The sequence below is a fragment of the Poecilia mexicana genome, unplaced genomic scaffold (genome assembly GCF_051168715.1).
Source record: "Poecilia mexicana isolate PSO_F unplaced genomic scaffold, ASM5116871v1 scaffold_19, whole genome shotgun sequence".
In the NCBI taxonomy this organism is placed as follows: Eukaryota; Metazoa; Chordata; class Actinopteri; order Cyprinodontiformes; family Poeciliidae; genus Poecilia; species Poecilia mexicana.
Window position 1 is genome coordinate 1,863,200 of NW_028263388.1, and position 17,014 is coordinate 1,880,213.

General features: G+C 39.7%; 1 protein-coding gene across 1 annotated transcript in view; it reads right to left on the reverse strand.

The window, feature by feature from the left end:
• rhbdl1 (rhomboid, veinlet-like 1 (Drosophila)) overlaps positions 1 to 17,014 on the reverse strand; it is a 59,504-nt gene that overhangs the window by 5,478 nt on the left and 37,012 nt on the right. Inside the window, exons 3-5 of the mRNA XM_014967473.2 lie at positions 13,390 to 13,614; positions 11,881 to 12,029; positions 11,697 to 11,809 (exon numbers count right to left, since the gene is read on the reverse strand). Coding sequence (XP_014822959.2) covers positions 11,697 to 11,809; positions 11,881 to 12,029; positions 13,390 to 13,614 — 487 coding nt within the window. The remainder of the gene's footprint in view (positions 1 to 11,696; positions 11,810 to 11,880; positions 12,030 to 13,389; positions 13,615 to 17,014) is intronic.

Sequence of the window (17,014 nt, forward strand, 5' to 3'; positions counted from 1 at the left end):
TTTTGTTGCTTTTATAAATATATATTCCCTGTTTGGGGTTTGAAGATGTGTGTATATGAACCTCTGATTGTTGCTTATTGAGTAGAAAATTGACTTTTGAGAGAAGAAATAAAGATTTGTTTCTTCACTTTCATTCAAAACTTTCCTTTATGACACGTTCACTGTAAAACTAAATCCTGGACTGGAGAGACTGATCAGTCAGAAAAGATGTTCAATTATTTATTATTTAACCTTAAGAAGAATTCACTGAATGCAGATAAAACTATTTATTAAAATTTTAACTGTTGATGGGATTTTATCAACACATTCTGGCATTAATCTTACTTCTTTAATCCACATCCTCAAATTTTCTTGTTAGCTTATAAAACCCACAAACCGAACCCACACTGCAAAAACACAAAATCTTACCAAGTATTTAGCTTCTAGTGAAAATATCTAGAAATAAATAACTCCTTAATACTGATGAAAAATACTAGAACCAAAGCAGATTATTTCACTTATAAAACAGGAAAAATGTCTTGTTATAAGTGAAGTTATTTGCCAGTGGAGCTGGAACTGGGTTGCTAGGCGACGGGCTGGGCTTGGCAGGGTTGCTAGGCGATGGACTGGGCTTGGCAGGGTTGCTAGGCGACGGGCTGGGCTTGGCAGGGTTGCTAGGCGACGGGCTGGGCTTGGCAGGGTTGCTAGGCGACGGACTGGGCTTGGCAGGTAACGAGTCAGTAGAACTAAAATGTTTTCACCAATTTTAAGGAGGTATTGAGCTCCAGTTTCTTTCTGAAGTGTTATTTGCAAGTCAGTTGGTCTGATTTCAAGTATTCTAAGGTGTTTGTACTAAAAACTAGAGGAAAATACTTTGTGTTTTTGCAGTGTTCTCCTGTATCCCAGACTGCCTTAAGGCTACAGGGCAGCTTCATGTTTTCTCTTTCAGAGCGGCAGCGTGCAGCCGAGGATCTGCAGCCCTGCCTGACAGCGCCTGGGGCTGCGTCGGGATCCCCGGGGCCCTAAACGATCAGCCGGATCCTGCCAGCTGTCAGCTGCATGAAGCTTCGGCCGCTACAGCTTCACCTTCAGTGGATGTTTGGACAAATCATTCAAACCTTCAGTTTCCGGTTCTGGGCTTCATAGTGCATTTCATCATGATAAGAAGTGGAGCATTAAAAAGTTGCTTCAGTAAATCAGTGCATTAGGACATTTGAAAAGTTGAAACTTTTCGTCTGCAAAGGCAATTTTCACAGTATTATCAGGAGCTAATGCTAGAACAATATATCAATATGGTATTTAACAGAAACTAAACTAAAAACATGGTATTAGCAGAAGAAATATACATATGTACAATAATAAAACCTTTCATATTTTCCCTTTCCACCGTATTTATGTCTTAAACGTCTTTACTGAGAACAAAACAGAACCAAATTCAAATTCCTTGTTTCTGCCAGCAGGTACCAGGCTGAAGGGATGACCACCTGCCAGTGGTCATAATCTTATGCCTGGTTGTTTGCTCTCCTGTCATTATTCAGTGATTCCTGATGGGAGACATTAATATGCTAAGAGGTTTGTTTCTCAGAGGCCCGGCCAATACGTTATTCAGAAGAGGACAATTAAAGGACAGTAGGTGTTTATTTATTCAGACGCTGACAGAAACAATCCCAAACATCGAGACTTATTTTAGAAACATCTGATCACTCCCATGAGGAAAACGGATCATTTGCCTCGACTCTGATCCCACGAGGAGGAGAAACCTTCGGCTCAGCCACTGAGGACGTTTCCCTCCGAGCTTCAGCCTCTGTTCGCTCCAGCGCTGCATTAAATCAAGCGGCGCTGCGCCGGAGATGCGCTGCCGTCAGCACTTCTGCAGTCACAGCGCCGTCTCCGCTGGCTAATAAACCGAGGAAACGCCGGACCAGATTTATTTACTAAGCACAAATTAGAAGCGGAGGGAAACTGTTAGAGTGAGCTTATGAGGATCTGTGACACCGTCTGCGCTAACGCCATCAGATCCTGCAGCTGACGCAGGCAGAGGCGCTTTCTGCATCGCAATACTTTACAAAACCACTGCAAAGATCTGTTATTCAAGCAATTTCACTCCAAAAGTCAAACTAATGCAGATTCATTCCACAGAGTGATTGTTTATGTGCTTTAATGATTATTGCTTACTTCTTTCTTTAAATATTTACTAATATTTAACACTTCAGACAGAGCAGCTTGTGAATAAATAAGTAATTTCAACCTGGGGATAAATAAATTATATTTTATTCTATTATAATTAAGTAGTTCCTATAAAAAGCACAAATTAAAAGGATTTTTAAAGTTGTGCATCTCAGTCAGTAGCTGTGTTTCTACTACAAATGTGCACAAAACTTTGTCAATATTCCATTAATGTTGAAAAAACTCAAACTAAATAAGTTTCAGCATGTTAATAAGTTTGTTGACGGAGTAAGTCATGAACAAACATGCAGCCAGTCATCCTCCTGCCACTTCCTGTCGTCGTCTTTGTTGTTTCTGCCAGTAGTAACATCCTGTTGCTGATCATGTGACTCGTGATGTGAAAAAAATTTTTTGATTGCAGTTTTGTGAGAAACACTGAAAAACCTCAGCATCTCATGAAAACTTTTCATCGAAAAGCAAAAGTTTTTTTCAGTTTATAGATTTTTACTAAGCAAATTAATTTAACAAGCTAACTACTCAATTATGGGCTAGTAAATGTTTCAGTTAGTTCTGAACCATCTAAATATTTTGCTTACAAGTTAAATATCTTGTTAGTAATCTAAATATTTAAATCTGGTCTAGGCTTATAAACTAAATTACTTAGCAAGCTAAATATTTAGTTAGCTCTGGTCAACCTAAATTTGAGTTAGTTCTGAGCTAAATATTTAGCTGACAAACTAAATATTTAGTCAGTAAGCTAAATATATTTATCTCAAATTCAGTTGGTTAACTAAATATTTAGCCTAGCACTAAATACTTAGCTTTACCAAATATTTAGTTTGAAGCTAAATAGTTGGCTAGTAAAATATTTAGCTTCAAAGTTAGCTTGTTATGTAACTATTTAATTTAAAGCTGAATATTTAGCTGGGTAACTGTTTAGTTTGAAACTGTAACATTTATAAATGAATGAATAACGTGGTGAAAACATGAAAACTTAATCCACATTTTTTCCTCTGACAGGTTGAATTATTGCAGTTAATTTTTTACAGTGTAACTTCACAAACAGCGCTCTATATGAACATACGTTTGTTTTTCCTTAACACAACTGCCGACCTGGAAAAGCTCGTTTTCTAGTGATGAGCAAAAATGATGTTAAAACCCTGAGAGAAACCAGGCCAGGCCTTTTGGGCTTCGAGGTAAAACTGACACACTGCCAAACGGAGCGATAAAATACTCATCTTCCAGCAACATAAGGAGAAAAACAACTTATACTTCAACCGTCTCATGATGACAGAGCAGGAGATTTATGATGTTGAGGAATTTGCATCAAAAAATCAGCAACTAAAACTAATGAAGAAACACAAACATTTACATCCAATTTTCATTCTAAATATTTAGAAATTTATGAATGAATAACGTGGTGAAAACATGAAATATTTAGAATTTTTCATTCTAAATATTTAGAAATTTGTGAATATTATCCTGAGTTTGACCTGCTGCAGCGTTGAGCCAGAGAACCAGAAATTATTTATCTGCTTGGACAGAAAAGCCATAGCTTGTGTGTTAGCAAACAATACACAGCTAAGGCATCTTCTCACCAACAGCTAATAAAATCAATTGACCTCCACTCAACATGCTCTCTGCACATTTATCAGACCATCTCCATTCATGTGGCAGCAACATGAACACAGGACAGGAAGCCTGAGGAGCTATTTAGAGACCATAGACGACAAAACGAAGATATTTCAGTTCATCTAGAACAAATCAATAAACTAAATAAAACCTGAGATGTAGGTTTTATTAGATCAGCGCCGTGCAACACAGCAAAGGGCAAAATAACTCAGGAAAACTGTTGAAGAATAACTCAAAACTACTAATTATTTTTTTTTCTCACTGTGTCGGCTACGCTACACACAGACCCGTTGCCATAGCAACCAGCTGACAACAGCTCCACTAGTGTATCAGGATTCAACACCAAAAATATTCAACCATTTCCCACACAGAGAACAGAACATCCAGTCCGTTACAGTTTCATGTTTTCAGGCTTGATGTTTATGTTGTGGTTAAATCTGTGTTGTGTTAAATTGTGTGGTGGATTAGCTACGCTGCTATCAGCTAAGCTAACACAGCGGTGGTAGATTAGCTAATTTAACCGCCTGCTGTACTGATGAGTGTTGGTGTTTAAGTCGCCTTTTTTTCTTAACAGAACCAAAACAAATAATTCAGCAGCACATCTATATGTTTTAAATGCAAAATGTTAATATTTTTTGTAGAGTTTTGGTTTAATTACGGTTTTGAATGTGTTTTTTTGAGTCTGTGTACTCCAGTTATCGATTAATCGATTACTAAATTATTTGAATAATCACATGACATTTCAAAGGATTAATAATTTCAGCCCTAGTAAAAATAGACGCATTTATATTTATCTTTTCTGCTTTCCTGAGTGTGATGGCCAAATCCATGGCCACACTCTGAAGTCGGTAACCCTTTTATGCAGTTTATTTTTTCATTCAAACACAACACTTTAGTTTAAGTAAAACATTTATTAGTTGATTTGGATACATTTGTTCTTTATGTTAGCGCGCACATTTAGTTAACATGTGTATTTATATCAACTTTAAAGTATTATTTGCTTGCTTAAGATTAACTTTGTTTTCTTTTGCCGGTGCTTACCTGCCTTGGAGTGGCCAGACAGGAGATGGGGTCCAGGGCTCAGCAGGCATAGGTGCTAATTGGACTGCACCATTAGTTCCTGCTGGCAGGGGAAATTTGTAATTTCTTTATTTAGATAAGTTTTGTATTCCAGTAAATATTAGTATTTAAACTTTAATATTTTTTATTTTCATTTTGTGAGTCTTTAGTTTAGCCAAACTTAGCTGTAATGTTGTTTGTTTTTGTGTGTGTGATTGTATTCTGTTTAGATATCCCTATTGTGTCTTAATTGGTCTGATCAGCCAGCTTATAAACCCCTGTGTGTCATTTCTTTGTTAGGTCAGTTATGTTTGTTTGTGCAGCCAGTTTGTTTACACTTTTTGCCTGAGTTCAGTTTTGTTTCTTTGACCTCTTTTATGAGCTCAGTTTATCTTGTCATTTATAATCTTTGGGTTAAAATAAAAAACCCTATTTTTCTACTTAATATCCTGTGACTCCTTCTGTTTTTTTTAACTCGGTCCATCACACTGAGTTTGTCATTTTCTTATTAAAGATCATTTATAAATATTTATTTATTGCAGTACCTATAATCCTTATTAAAAAGGCTGGAGTAGTTTGGCAACAGGAAACTAAACTAAAGCACTGAGCGTCAACCAGAAAGCAGGAGACGTGACGTTCAATAACTCCTCTAATTCGTTGCTAAGGGGCCTTCACGCCTGATTACAGAGCTTTCCTTCCGACTCATTGTGAAGTCATGAGCTCTTGTGGAGACGACAACGCTTCCTCTTTCAAGTATAAACTGGGTGACAAACATCAGATAATCCAAAGCGAAAGTTTTACCCCAGATCTTCGCCGTGTCACATTAAAGACGGTGGAACAGAAACTGACAGGCAGGAGGGGAAAGACGAGTGGAAAAGGCCCAGATATCACATCCAGGATATCCAGAAGCTTCCTTTGCTCTTCAGATTGATTCAGTTTGTCAAAAGCGTGAAAAAAGGCAGACGCCCTGCAGCTCTCGCTGGGCTACGAGGAAAAACGTCATGTTTTAGCACCTGTTGATGTCCTGAGACAGAAAGGCTCAGGGACTTTACGACCACAAGGCTCGGCGAGTCCGCATCACAAAGCTGCTGGAATATAAACTGGCCCAGACGTTAGAGCGATAAACGGCAATACTGCTGTTTTCAGATCATTTTCCTGTGATATAGCAGCAATAATGGTAAAGTAATAAAGCAGGGACATTTCTTAAAGATCAATAAACTTTAAATTATATTAAACTCATATTAAATATCCAAAACAAACAAACAAAAACAAGAGAAACAATAAGTGAAAAGTCTAGTGGAGACCAAAACACCAAACTGAAAACTAATCATCCAGGGAGAGAAAACAATAAATCATACAAATGAAAATTGTTGAGCTTGTTTTAATTTATCATGCGATTAATTGATTTATTTCTTACTGTGAGTGGCCAGCTGAAAACGTAACATGGTAAGAGTTTCATATCAGGCGATATTAGTAATTGATTACTTTTTTGTGTTAAATATTCTGCCAAGCTGATGGCCTGACCCGTTTTATCCAGTTTTCTCTCCTCGCTGCTGTTTTTTATTTCTAAGCAGCTGTAAACCTTTCGGCGTTCGATGCAAGTCTGACAGAAAAAAAGAGGAAATTAGTATCAGTTTTGCTATTTATCGTCAACACTACGACAGGTCAGGAAAAAGTTTTAATTAAAAAAGTAGCAAGGGAGCCGGAAGTAGGTCAGCTACGCTAGCTTGACTATGACAACCTGAACATGAGACATGCTGTGGAATTCGGTGTTTTGGTTCAGTTAAAAAAAAAAACGCGACTTAAACAGCAACTCTGACAGATCATCAGTACAGCAGGTGTTTAAATTAGCTAATCAACCGCCGCCTTGTTAGCTTAGCTAATAGCAGCGTAGCTAATCTACCACAGCGATCACTTATTAATAATCGCATCAATAACCATCAAACTGTAATGGCCTGACTGTTCTGTCCTCTGTGAGGGAAATGTTTGAGTGATTTTTGGTGTTGAATCCTGAAACATTTGTGCAGCTGTTAGTCGGTTGCTATGGGAACGAGTCTGCCTGTAGCGTAGCCGACACAGAGAGCGAGAAAAAAGAATACCATTGGTTCTGAGTCGTTCTATAATGGCTTTTCTGCATCTCCAGGTTTTATTTTAATGTTGTTGTTCTACCGCGGCGGCGCAGCTACAGATGGCGAGAAGGTCAAGAAAACTATGGACAAAGCTGACCATCCTCTTCATGAGACCGAGTGTCTTCAGTCAGAGGCTTCTTCAAATTCACTGTAATACAGACTGCTACAGGAAAACCTTCCTGCCATTTCCTATCTACAATAACTTAGAAGATTTTGAATTAATGAGTTGAAGCAACATTTAATTTCTCTTTGGGATCAATAAAATATTTTTGAATTTGAAAAGAATCGTCTTTTTGCCTGTTTTGCGCAGGCGAAAGATTTTCATGTAAACAATAACATGCAGAGGATCTAAAACATCATCTAGTAAAACAGGCCCTTTAAGAACAACCAGAGTTTGGATCATTATAAATAAACATAATGAACGTTAGGAAGCCTTTAGGGATGAAATCATAACAGACAAAGACAAATGAACAACCATCTGTTTCGTCTTTCATGTGCCGCTGCCGAAAGGTGGAAAACTAAACAATCGAGATTCATTTTCGCCCACAAGGAGAGAAACTCTGAGTCGAGTTGTTCCTGAACACAAGCCGCGCTCCTCATCCTCGCCGTGCTGCAGAGCTGTGAAGGACCGCTGAGTGGATGCCAAATGATCAAGGACAAGGAGGGCGCTCTACAGCGGCGACGCTGAAAACTAATTACACAACCGTTCCTTCTGTCAGCACAGAGTCAAGGACTCGCTCCTCATCCTCAGCTAACGCAGGACAGAGCCCGGCTGCATCAGAGAAACGGCTCCAGGCTCGTCTTTCACACCTTCGTGCTCATAAATACAAACTTTTCACGTTATTTAAAGAATCTTAAAAAAAGTACATTCTGCTGCCTTTAAAGCACTTCCTGCTTCAGGAAAAGTTACAGCAATAACTTGAAAGCCATGCTGACCTACAAAAATAACAAGCAACGTGCCGACGTGAAAGTCTTCATGAATAAAAACATGAGCGAGTCACGGCCGATTTAAGAAGGGAGGAAGGGAAAATCAAACGTAATCCAAAGCGATGGGTAATTTATAACGTCCATTAGCAGAGGAAACGTGGATGTGTTCAGGAAATTCAACTTTTGTTTTAGTCATTCATGCTATAAATGCAACCATAATCAGACTTGTTCTTTTCTTTAAATACACCGTTTTATTTTTATTCACCAATTAGTGTCTATAAAACGAGCGTTACCGACTAACAACACGATCGATCGACAAAATAAATGGAGAAGAGAATCAATAACATCAACAAAAACTAAACAAAACGCAAAATAAGGAGGTTTATATTAAAATGGATACATTCAGGACAAAAACCAAATACAAAAAAAACAATTAAATTGTTTAACAAATACGATAAATAAGAGCATATAAGATCTTTATTATCATTCACCTTCTCTCTAATATTCCATAATTAAATGAGGGTCGCAGATAATTTGGGTAAAAGTGGAAAATAAAATAAAAGTACAAGTATGTGGCCCCTTGACTGAATTTGTGCGGCTCCCAAACTCCCTGAAATGTTTTCAGGGAAAATTAAAGCATTTCAACATAAACTGAACTGAGTCGCATTCGAGGAGAACTCTGCCGTCACCTAGCGACCCCAGTCAAGCCCAACCCGTCACCTAGCAACCACAGTCAAGCCCAACCCGTCACCTAGCAACCCCAGTCAAGCCCAGCCCGTCACCTAGCAACCCCAGTCAAGCCCAACCCGTCACCTAGCAACCCCAGTCAACCCCAACCCGTCACCTACAACCCGTCACCTAGCAACCCCAGTCAACCCCAACCCGTCACCTAGCAACCCCAGTCAACCCCAACCCGTCACCTACAACCCGTCACCTAGCAACCCCAGTCAACCCCAACCCGTCACCTAGCAACTCCAGTCAAGCCCAACCCGTCACCTAGCAACCCCAGTCAACCCCAACCCGTCACCTAGCAACCCCAGTCAACCCCAACCCGTCACCTAGCAACTCCAGTCAACCCCAACCCGTCACCTAGCAACTCCAGTCAAGCCCAACCCGTCACCTAGCAACCCCAGTCAAGCCCAACCCGTCACCTAGCAACACACGCTCAGCAAAATAAGAATCAATTTTCGCCAAAAACAAAAAAATTAAATGTTGAGATTAATTTCAGAGATTTTCAAGAGAATAGATGAAATTTTTTTTTTAGAAAAAACTGGAAAATTTCTCAGTTTGAAAAGTCAAAAATTTGCTAGAAAAAACAACAGAAATTTGAGGTTAAAATCTGAAATTTTCTAGAAAAACTTGGGAATTTTAAAGTTTCAAAATTTGAACATTTTCAACTTTTCAAAACTGAGTTTCAAAAGTCAAAAATGTCAAATATTTTCTAGAAAATTTCGGAGATTAATGTCAAAACTTCAGAGTTTTCTGGCAGAAAGTCGGTCCTTTATGTCCATCTGTAATGGCCGTACTACGTCGTTGGGGTGTGCAGCCATTTTCAGTGCGAGTCCAAACATGGAGTTGGGGGCGTGGCCAACAGCAGCTTATTTAAAGTGACAGAAGCCCTAAAAAAGCTCATTGTGAAAGGAGCTCAGAATAGACTAAAATCTCATTATGTGAGAATAATTCTGTATAAAAAATGTAGTGAACATGTTTGCATAGGCAGTGCAGTTTAGTAGTATAGTAGGTAAGAACGTCCCTTTAAGCAGCAAAAAGCAGCATTCAGTTTGATCATCTAAAAATGTAAGCGGCTCTTTTGTTTTATTTTTACCAGTAATCCAATCCCAACAAAACCAGTAAACAGAAAACATCAGTAGAGCACGGAGGAAGAGACAAGAGTGTAAACAATAATAACCACAAAATAAAGTAGGTCACTACAGATACGCTGCAGTCTGGTCCAACCCACACAAACAGAGCCGAGGAAAACAAGCAGCCGTTTCTGTTCAGCTTCCGGAGGAGAGAAAATACAAAACCCACTGCAAGATATTACAAAACATCTGTTTTCACTGTTCGTCTGACAAACCTGGCAGGAAAAATAACTGCAGTAGCATGAAGAGAGAGTGAAAACAGACGTTTAGATGCATTGTTCAAATGTATTTAATGAACGCACAGCAGAGGCCAGCATTCTGGCCCGCATCACGAGTCACATGATCAACAGCCAGATGATACTACTGCTGGAAACAACAAAGAAGACAACAGGAAGTGGTAGGAGGATGATGGGTTTTTTACTGTGCGCAAAAAAAGATCCACGTCTGATTTTAACTGCATTTCTTATTTAATAGAAACACTGCGTCGTGTTTTTCTGACATTAGCGGAACATTGACAAAGTTTTGCACACATTTGTAACTGAAACACATCGAGTGATGCATTCTGGGAATGTTGACTCACCAAACGAAAACAAGCTGAACACAAAAACAGCAAACAAAGTCCAATTTCATGGACTTAAATTAGGAAGTAAAATTTCTTTTAAGTCACATTGATATAGGGCTGTTGTAAACGAATATTTGAGTAATCAAGTAATCTATCGATTATTCTTACGATTAATCGAGTAATCGGATAAAAAAAAATATAAAATGAAATATTGGTAAATCTGGCATAATACCGGTGTTACTATCAGATATCAATATCAGTCCAATTTTTCATATTTGAGCATCCCTAACAGTTGCTTTTTTGTAGTTTAGAAAACTAACCTGTAACAATAATAGCTCACTTTCTAAGTTAACCAGAAGAAAAGTTATAGAAAAATCTGAAATTATATTGAATGTAATAACAAAGAGGCAGGCTCACAAATATGCTTATAAAAAATGTCTACAATCCAGCTTTTAGTTTATGTATTCATCTTCAGTGAGTTTAATAGATTAATTAAACTCACCTTGCCACCTAACCTGTCACGCTTTGGGTTTGAAAATACGGGAAATGCCGCCTGGAGTGGGAGGAGAGGGCGAATGAACGAACATGGGGTGGAGGGGAGGAAATAGACCAGCGGACTGACGAACCGTTAGACCGGGGGACGAACACGGGGGGAAGCAATACGGGATATTTACGACACCTTCACTGGTCACACTCAGAAACTCATCTACCAGCCATGTACGATGCGCTCCGCCACCCGTTTCTTCAGACCGGGATATGAAATTTATTGTGCGGTTCGTCGGTAAAGCTACATTTACACGGTAAGCATCAGCTACTCAGCCGCCCGCCCTGTTCAGGCTATCCGCTCACCTCAGCGCTCTTCCCGCCGTTCGCTTTCAACCAGCAGCCCCGGAGGAGAAATGCTGCCGTACTCCAGGCATTCCCCCAGTCATTTTAAGGATGCTTATTGGTTCCCCAAAAACGATAAAAAGTCGGGCATTATCATCAATCAATAAAATCCCCACGGGCCAATCTTGAAGATTGGACTTTATGCCGCTGAGACTTAGCTTTTGTCAACAACTCAGAGGCGGAAGTGAGAGCTCCGCGCAACGCAAATGAAGTCCCGGCCGGAACACGGTGCGCTAACTAATAAAACATAAATTAACGAAGCTTCGAGGCAGGTAAATTTTCCTCGAGGAATTTTAGTAATCGAGGTACTCGAATCATTCGAGGAATCGTTTCAGCCCTACATTGATATATGTATTATTTTAAAGTAGCTGACGGAAACAGTTTCTTTCTTGTGCTATAAAATGGCACCATGTGCCCGGTGAACACATAGCACCGCCCCTTTAATTGAACGATTGAAGCTCGTTGACGTCAGGATGACATGATAAAACTCACCAGCCAGAACTCCCGCCATGTAGAGCAAACTTATCCGTAAGATGCCGTGAACCATCTCCAAGGGAACGCCGATCATCAGCTGCAGCAGAGCGTTAAATCCCAGCTGCTCCAAACTGAGGAGAGGAAAGGTTTCATTTGGTCTCATCAGCAGCAGCCCGTCAAAAACAGGAGCAGCTCAACATACCCAACATGCATGAACATGTAGCTGAAGAAGCGCCAGACTTGTGCACGGTGGCCGGGATGGTAGACCAGCGGACTCTTCATGAAGTCCAGCTGGTACGTCTGCAGAACCCACTTATTGAGCATGATGCCGTAGCACATGAACACGATTATCTGCAACACAACACGATTCAAAGACCATCAGGCGTCCTGCCAAATGAAAAACTCATTGTACTTTCTGAGACGTTTTGGTCTTTTTCTGTATTCCTCGGCTAGAATTGAGACAATTACAGCCTGCAGGAGAAAAAAGACACATCTGGTTCAGCTCCATTAATTTCTTTTCATAGGATAATGGCTTATTGTCTCTGTGAATTAAAATGGATGTGAACAGTAATTGTCAGACTCTCGCCGTCGTTACAGCCATTCAGAGGCGACTGAAGGCGACTCGGCTTTCTGATGAGTTCAGGGAAACCAGGAAGTTTTGTTGGTTATTTTCCCTGGAAAACCTCAAACTATTCAGACGATGCGATAGAGGACCGGGCCAGGCTAGGAAAAAATTAAACCATGACAGGAGAGTCATATTATTATGAGAAAAAAATATTACAAGAGAAAAGTCGAAATAACACAAGAAGAAACGCCGTTAAAGAAAGAACTAAAAGTCATGACGTTATGAGACGCAATAAGAGGAAAAAGTCAGCAATACAAATGTTGTATGATAAAAAGTAATATGAGGAAAAAGTCGCAATAGAAGAATAAAATCGTACGACAAAAAGTTATACAAGAATAAAATCGTAATAAAACGAGATAAAAAGACGATGTTAGACTGGCTCTGATGCGCCTTCAGAACCCGACGTATGTTTTATTTCCCCAATTGGATCCGTGCTTTAAAGCGTCTTTGGTGACGATCCGACATCAGAGGCTGAACTTCCTGCGGAGGATTTCAGCGGCTCAAAGTGAGCGCCATCAGAGGCAGGAAATCTCCTCAAGCAGCCGTCCTGGGAGCGGCTCAGAGAAAGAGGATTGCTGTTTTAGAAAACATGTCAAACTCCAGGCCCGCGGGCCAAAACCAGCCCGCCGGACAGTTCTACATGGCCCAAAGAACCTTGAAATAACCGCTGTACGCTTAACCAATATCTGATCAATCAAATGAAAGCAGTTTTCAACAGAAGAGGATTAGGAGCACAGAAAAAAAATCTGAATTTTTCTTAGAAATGTGACTTTTTTCCCAGAATTCTAATATTTTCCTCAAAATTTTAACTATTTTCTTCAAATTCTGATGTTTTTCTCTGAATTCTGACTTTGATCTGAGCAAATCAAAGCCAGAATCTTGTTTTCCCCCAGAATATATGTGAAAAGTTCTTCTATAGTTTTCATGCGTTCTGCCAAATTTAACCTGAAATGACGTTCAGCATCATTTAGCTGTAAGAAAAACTCGTCAGCTGAGCTTTAGGTTTGGGTTTTATCAACACATTCTCCCCCCGCCGGCCCTTTAAGACTTCCTGGTTTATTCGTGGCGCTGACAGAGGAGTCTCACCTGGACGATGGTGACGACGGCGATGAAGACGGGCGGAGGACAGAGGCGGTTCTGGTGGAAGTACCAGCGCCGGTCCGTCTCACACGGCAGGATCTCGTAGGCCACATAGCGGACGAAGCGTTTGTACAGTCCAAGGCCCGTCTCGTCCAGCAGGATTTCCCTCTGCAGGGTGCGGCGGCCGTTAGCGATGGCGCGCCGGAAACTGCTGGAGCGCTTGCTGCTCATCTGAGGGACAAAAGAAAAAACGTTTTCCTGTTTATGACCCGACATGACTCTGGTTCAGCTCCTTCAACTAAAAGTGGAAAGTCTGCTGTAATCCGGCTCCGGTTCGGTTGGTGAGGTGGGAACGCTAAGCTAACTCTCCAGACCACGTTCGGTTGAAGTGAACTCTGGTTCAGTTTGAACGCCAAGTGGACTGGAGACCGCTCCAAAAGCAGGAAGTGGACTACAGCACAGAGCATTCTGGGTAAACACAACCAAAGCTAACATGCTAGCCCAGCGCTAGCAGCAGAAATGGCTCGTGGATTTTAGCTAAAGACAAAAGAGAAAAAGTTTTCATGTCGTTTTCTTCACTAGTTCTGACTGCATTGAGCTTCTAACTACATGAATAAATCAATAATATATATCGCTGTAGACGTGATCAATAAAGAGATAAAACATCTGATAGATTATTGAATATATGAAATAATCCAGGTTGCCTAGCAACAACCTGCCGAGTAACAGGAGCAGTTTCAAGTTTCCCCACTTTGTCTCATAACTGCTAAAAAAATATAAAATATTGAGGGGAAACTGGATAAAACAGGAAATAACTGATATTTAAAACCAAAAACTAATCAATAATTATTGATCAACTCGTATGAAACGCTTATTTCCTGATATGTTTTCAGCCCTAATCCATACAAAACAAAATCACTAAAGAAAATTATTCAGAAAGATTAACCAGAAAGTTAAAAGATATATTCTGTCAGCTCTAGTTTCTAATAAAAAAAGAAGAAAAATAAATGCTGACTGAGCAGATTTACAAAAAAACTCAAACAGTTTCTATCAACATTTTATTAATTCTGGAGCAAAAACCTTGAGAGTCAAACAGAAACTTTGATGAATTTTCTGTTTATTAAACCAAAGAAGTAAATAACTTCAGATTTTTCCTCATATTTCAGCATCAAATGAAATATTAATATCAAAGTTATGTTGCTGATTTAATTTAGCTGCAAGAGACTCGACAAAACTGCTGCTGAATATTCATGAAGAGAAATGGATTAAAATACATAAGTGGCTTTTGATTGAGATGAAATGAAAGAGGCTGGCTGCCAGCAGCACTGAATCATGGGAAATAGCTGCTAATGGCTTTTTACGCTCATTGAAAGGTGCTTTTTGTTTACAGCAACGTTTTCCAAGGTTTGGGACAAAGTGAGAGCTCTTATGTTCACAGAGCGCAGGTCTGCCAAACTCGAGGCCCACGGGCCAAATCCGGCCCGCCGTAAAGTCTTAATGTGGCCCATCAAAAAAATGGACCTTGAAAATAAATTAAATAATATCTTATCAATCAAACGAAGGCAGTTTTCAGCAGAGGAGGATTTAGACCACAGAAGAAAAAAAGCTGGTTTTTCTTTGGACCACAGAAGAAAAAAAGCTGGTTTTTCTTTTAGTATTTACCAGAGTCATTCCGACTCCAATCTTCTGCAATCAAAGCTCAGAATTCTGGGAAAAAAACATCAGGATTCTGGGGGTGAAAGAAAAAAATCAGAATTAAAAAAAAATAATTCAGAATTAAAAAAAAAATAAAATTCAGATTTCTAAATTCTAAAAACAAAAAAAAACAAAACAGAATTCTGTCAAAAAATTATCAGAAATTAGATTTTTCACCTATTAGATATGAAAACCAGAAATGTCCTTTCCAAGGCAGTAATCTCCTGTAGTTTTCATATGCAAACTGCTAAATTACATCAATGTGAAATGATGTTCAGTATTATTTACATTTAAGAAGTACTCATCGAATAATTTAAATTTTATTGGTTTGTTGTTTTATCAACATTTTATCACAACTGGCCCTTTAAGGACTTTGATAATCTCGATATAATAAGAATGACTGACATCAGCTACAGCGGCTTAGCATGGAAACCGTCCTAGCGCTGCGGCGGATTCACACGCTGACATTTCCTTTCAGCCGGGTTACAAAACGAAGGTTCGGTCGGCACAGCGGGGTCCGTTCAGCGGCTGGCGGCTCCAGCTGGACGATGCGGCTCACGGGACGCTGACGGAGCAACCGCTCTTACGTCTCGCTGAGGAAAACTGACGAGTTGGGAGAAAGGAGGCAGGAGGAGAGGCGGAACAACAACCTGGAGAGGAACGGCGGGTCAGAACCGGTACCGGTACCGGAGGACAGAAACACGGAATGAATGAGCAAAAACTCAGCAGCGCAGAAAATAACCAGCAGAACTGGAAAGTATTCACAGGGCGTCTCCACATTACAGCAGGAGTCAGTCGGGACTTTTAGTTCATTTCAATTAATTAGTCAGATAAACATGTAAAAACTGAACCGTTTCTCCAGCCGGAACCTTTGTGTTCTCACGTTTCTCATACGTCTGTAAATCTGACGCACTTTGCAAACAACAACAACGATTGATGTAGTTTGGAGCTAAATATTTAACTTTAACTAAATAATTTGCTTCAGGCTAAATATCTAGCTTCCAACTATATTTGGGAGCTAAATATTTAGTTTGAAGCTAATTATTTTGTTAGCAAATTAATTTGCTAAGTTTATAAACTAAATATTTACCTTGATAACTAAATATTTAGCTCAAAAACTAAAAGTTTAGCTGTGAGCTATAATATTTACAGGAAGCTAACTACTTACTTTCAAACTAAATATTTAACTAGCTCAGAGTTAAATATTTAACTTGAAGCTCACTAACTACATTTTTAGTTTGTAAAACAAATATTTATTTTTTAAGCTAAATATTTAGTTCCAAGCTAAATATTTAGTTTTAGACTAGATATTTTAAGTAAATTTTGAGCTTCAAACTACATATTTAGCTAAACTAAGTATTGAGTTCCAAATGAAATATTTAGTGAGCTAAATATTTAGCTTGCTAGTTGAAACTGTGACATGATGAAAATATGACTTTGAAGCCCATTTTTCCCCTTATGACAGGATAAATATCCCAAATTACTGCTGTTAATTTTTCACTCTGTGATGCATCAACCCTTTTCTCCTTTAAAATCTTGACCCAGGAAGTGAAAGAATGCAGCGTTTGCTGCTGCGCCTCCCGTCTGCTCTGCGTTTACCCGCCGTACGTTTGGCTGGGTGACAGCAACCTGCTGCTCCCTCCCATTCATGTTGCCTCTGTGAAGATTTGTTCCCTGCAGACACGGCTTAGCATAGCTGTCACTCCGCCTCACCGTGTTCGACGTGCGCCGCCGCCGCCTCTAAAGCGAGCATTAGCGGCCTTTTGAAGTGACGACAGGAGAGAGATGGCGAACAGAACGCGAGGCGGCCCCGAACCTGCGGCGCCGTCAGAGCTCAAACATCTGCACTGAGAATAAACACGCAGCATCAGGAAAATGCTGTCGGAGAAATACTGGAGTTTCCCTGATGAGGAATAATTAATGTTGAGGCCATAAA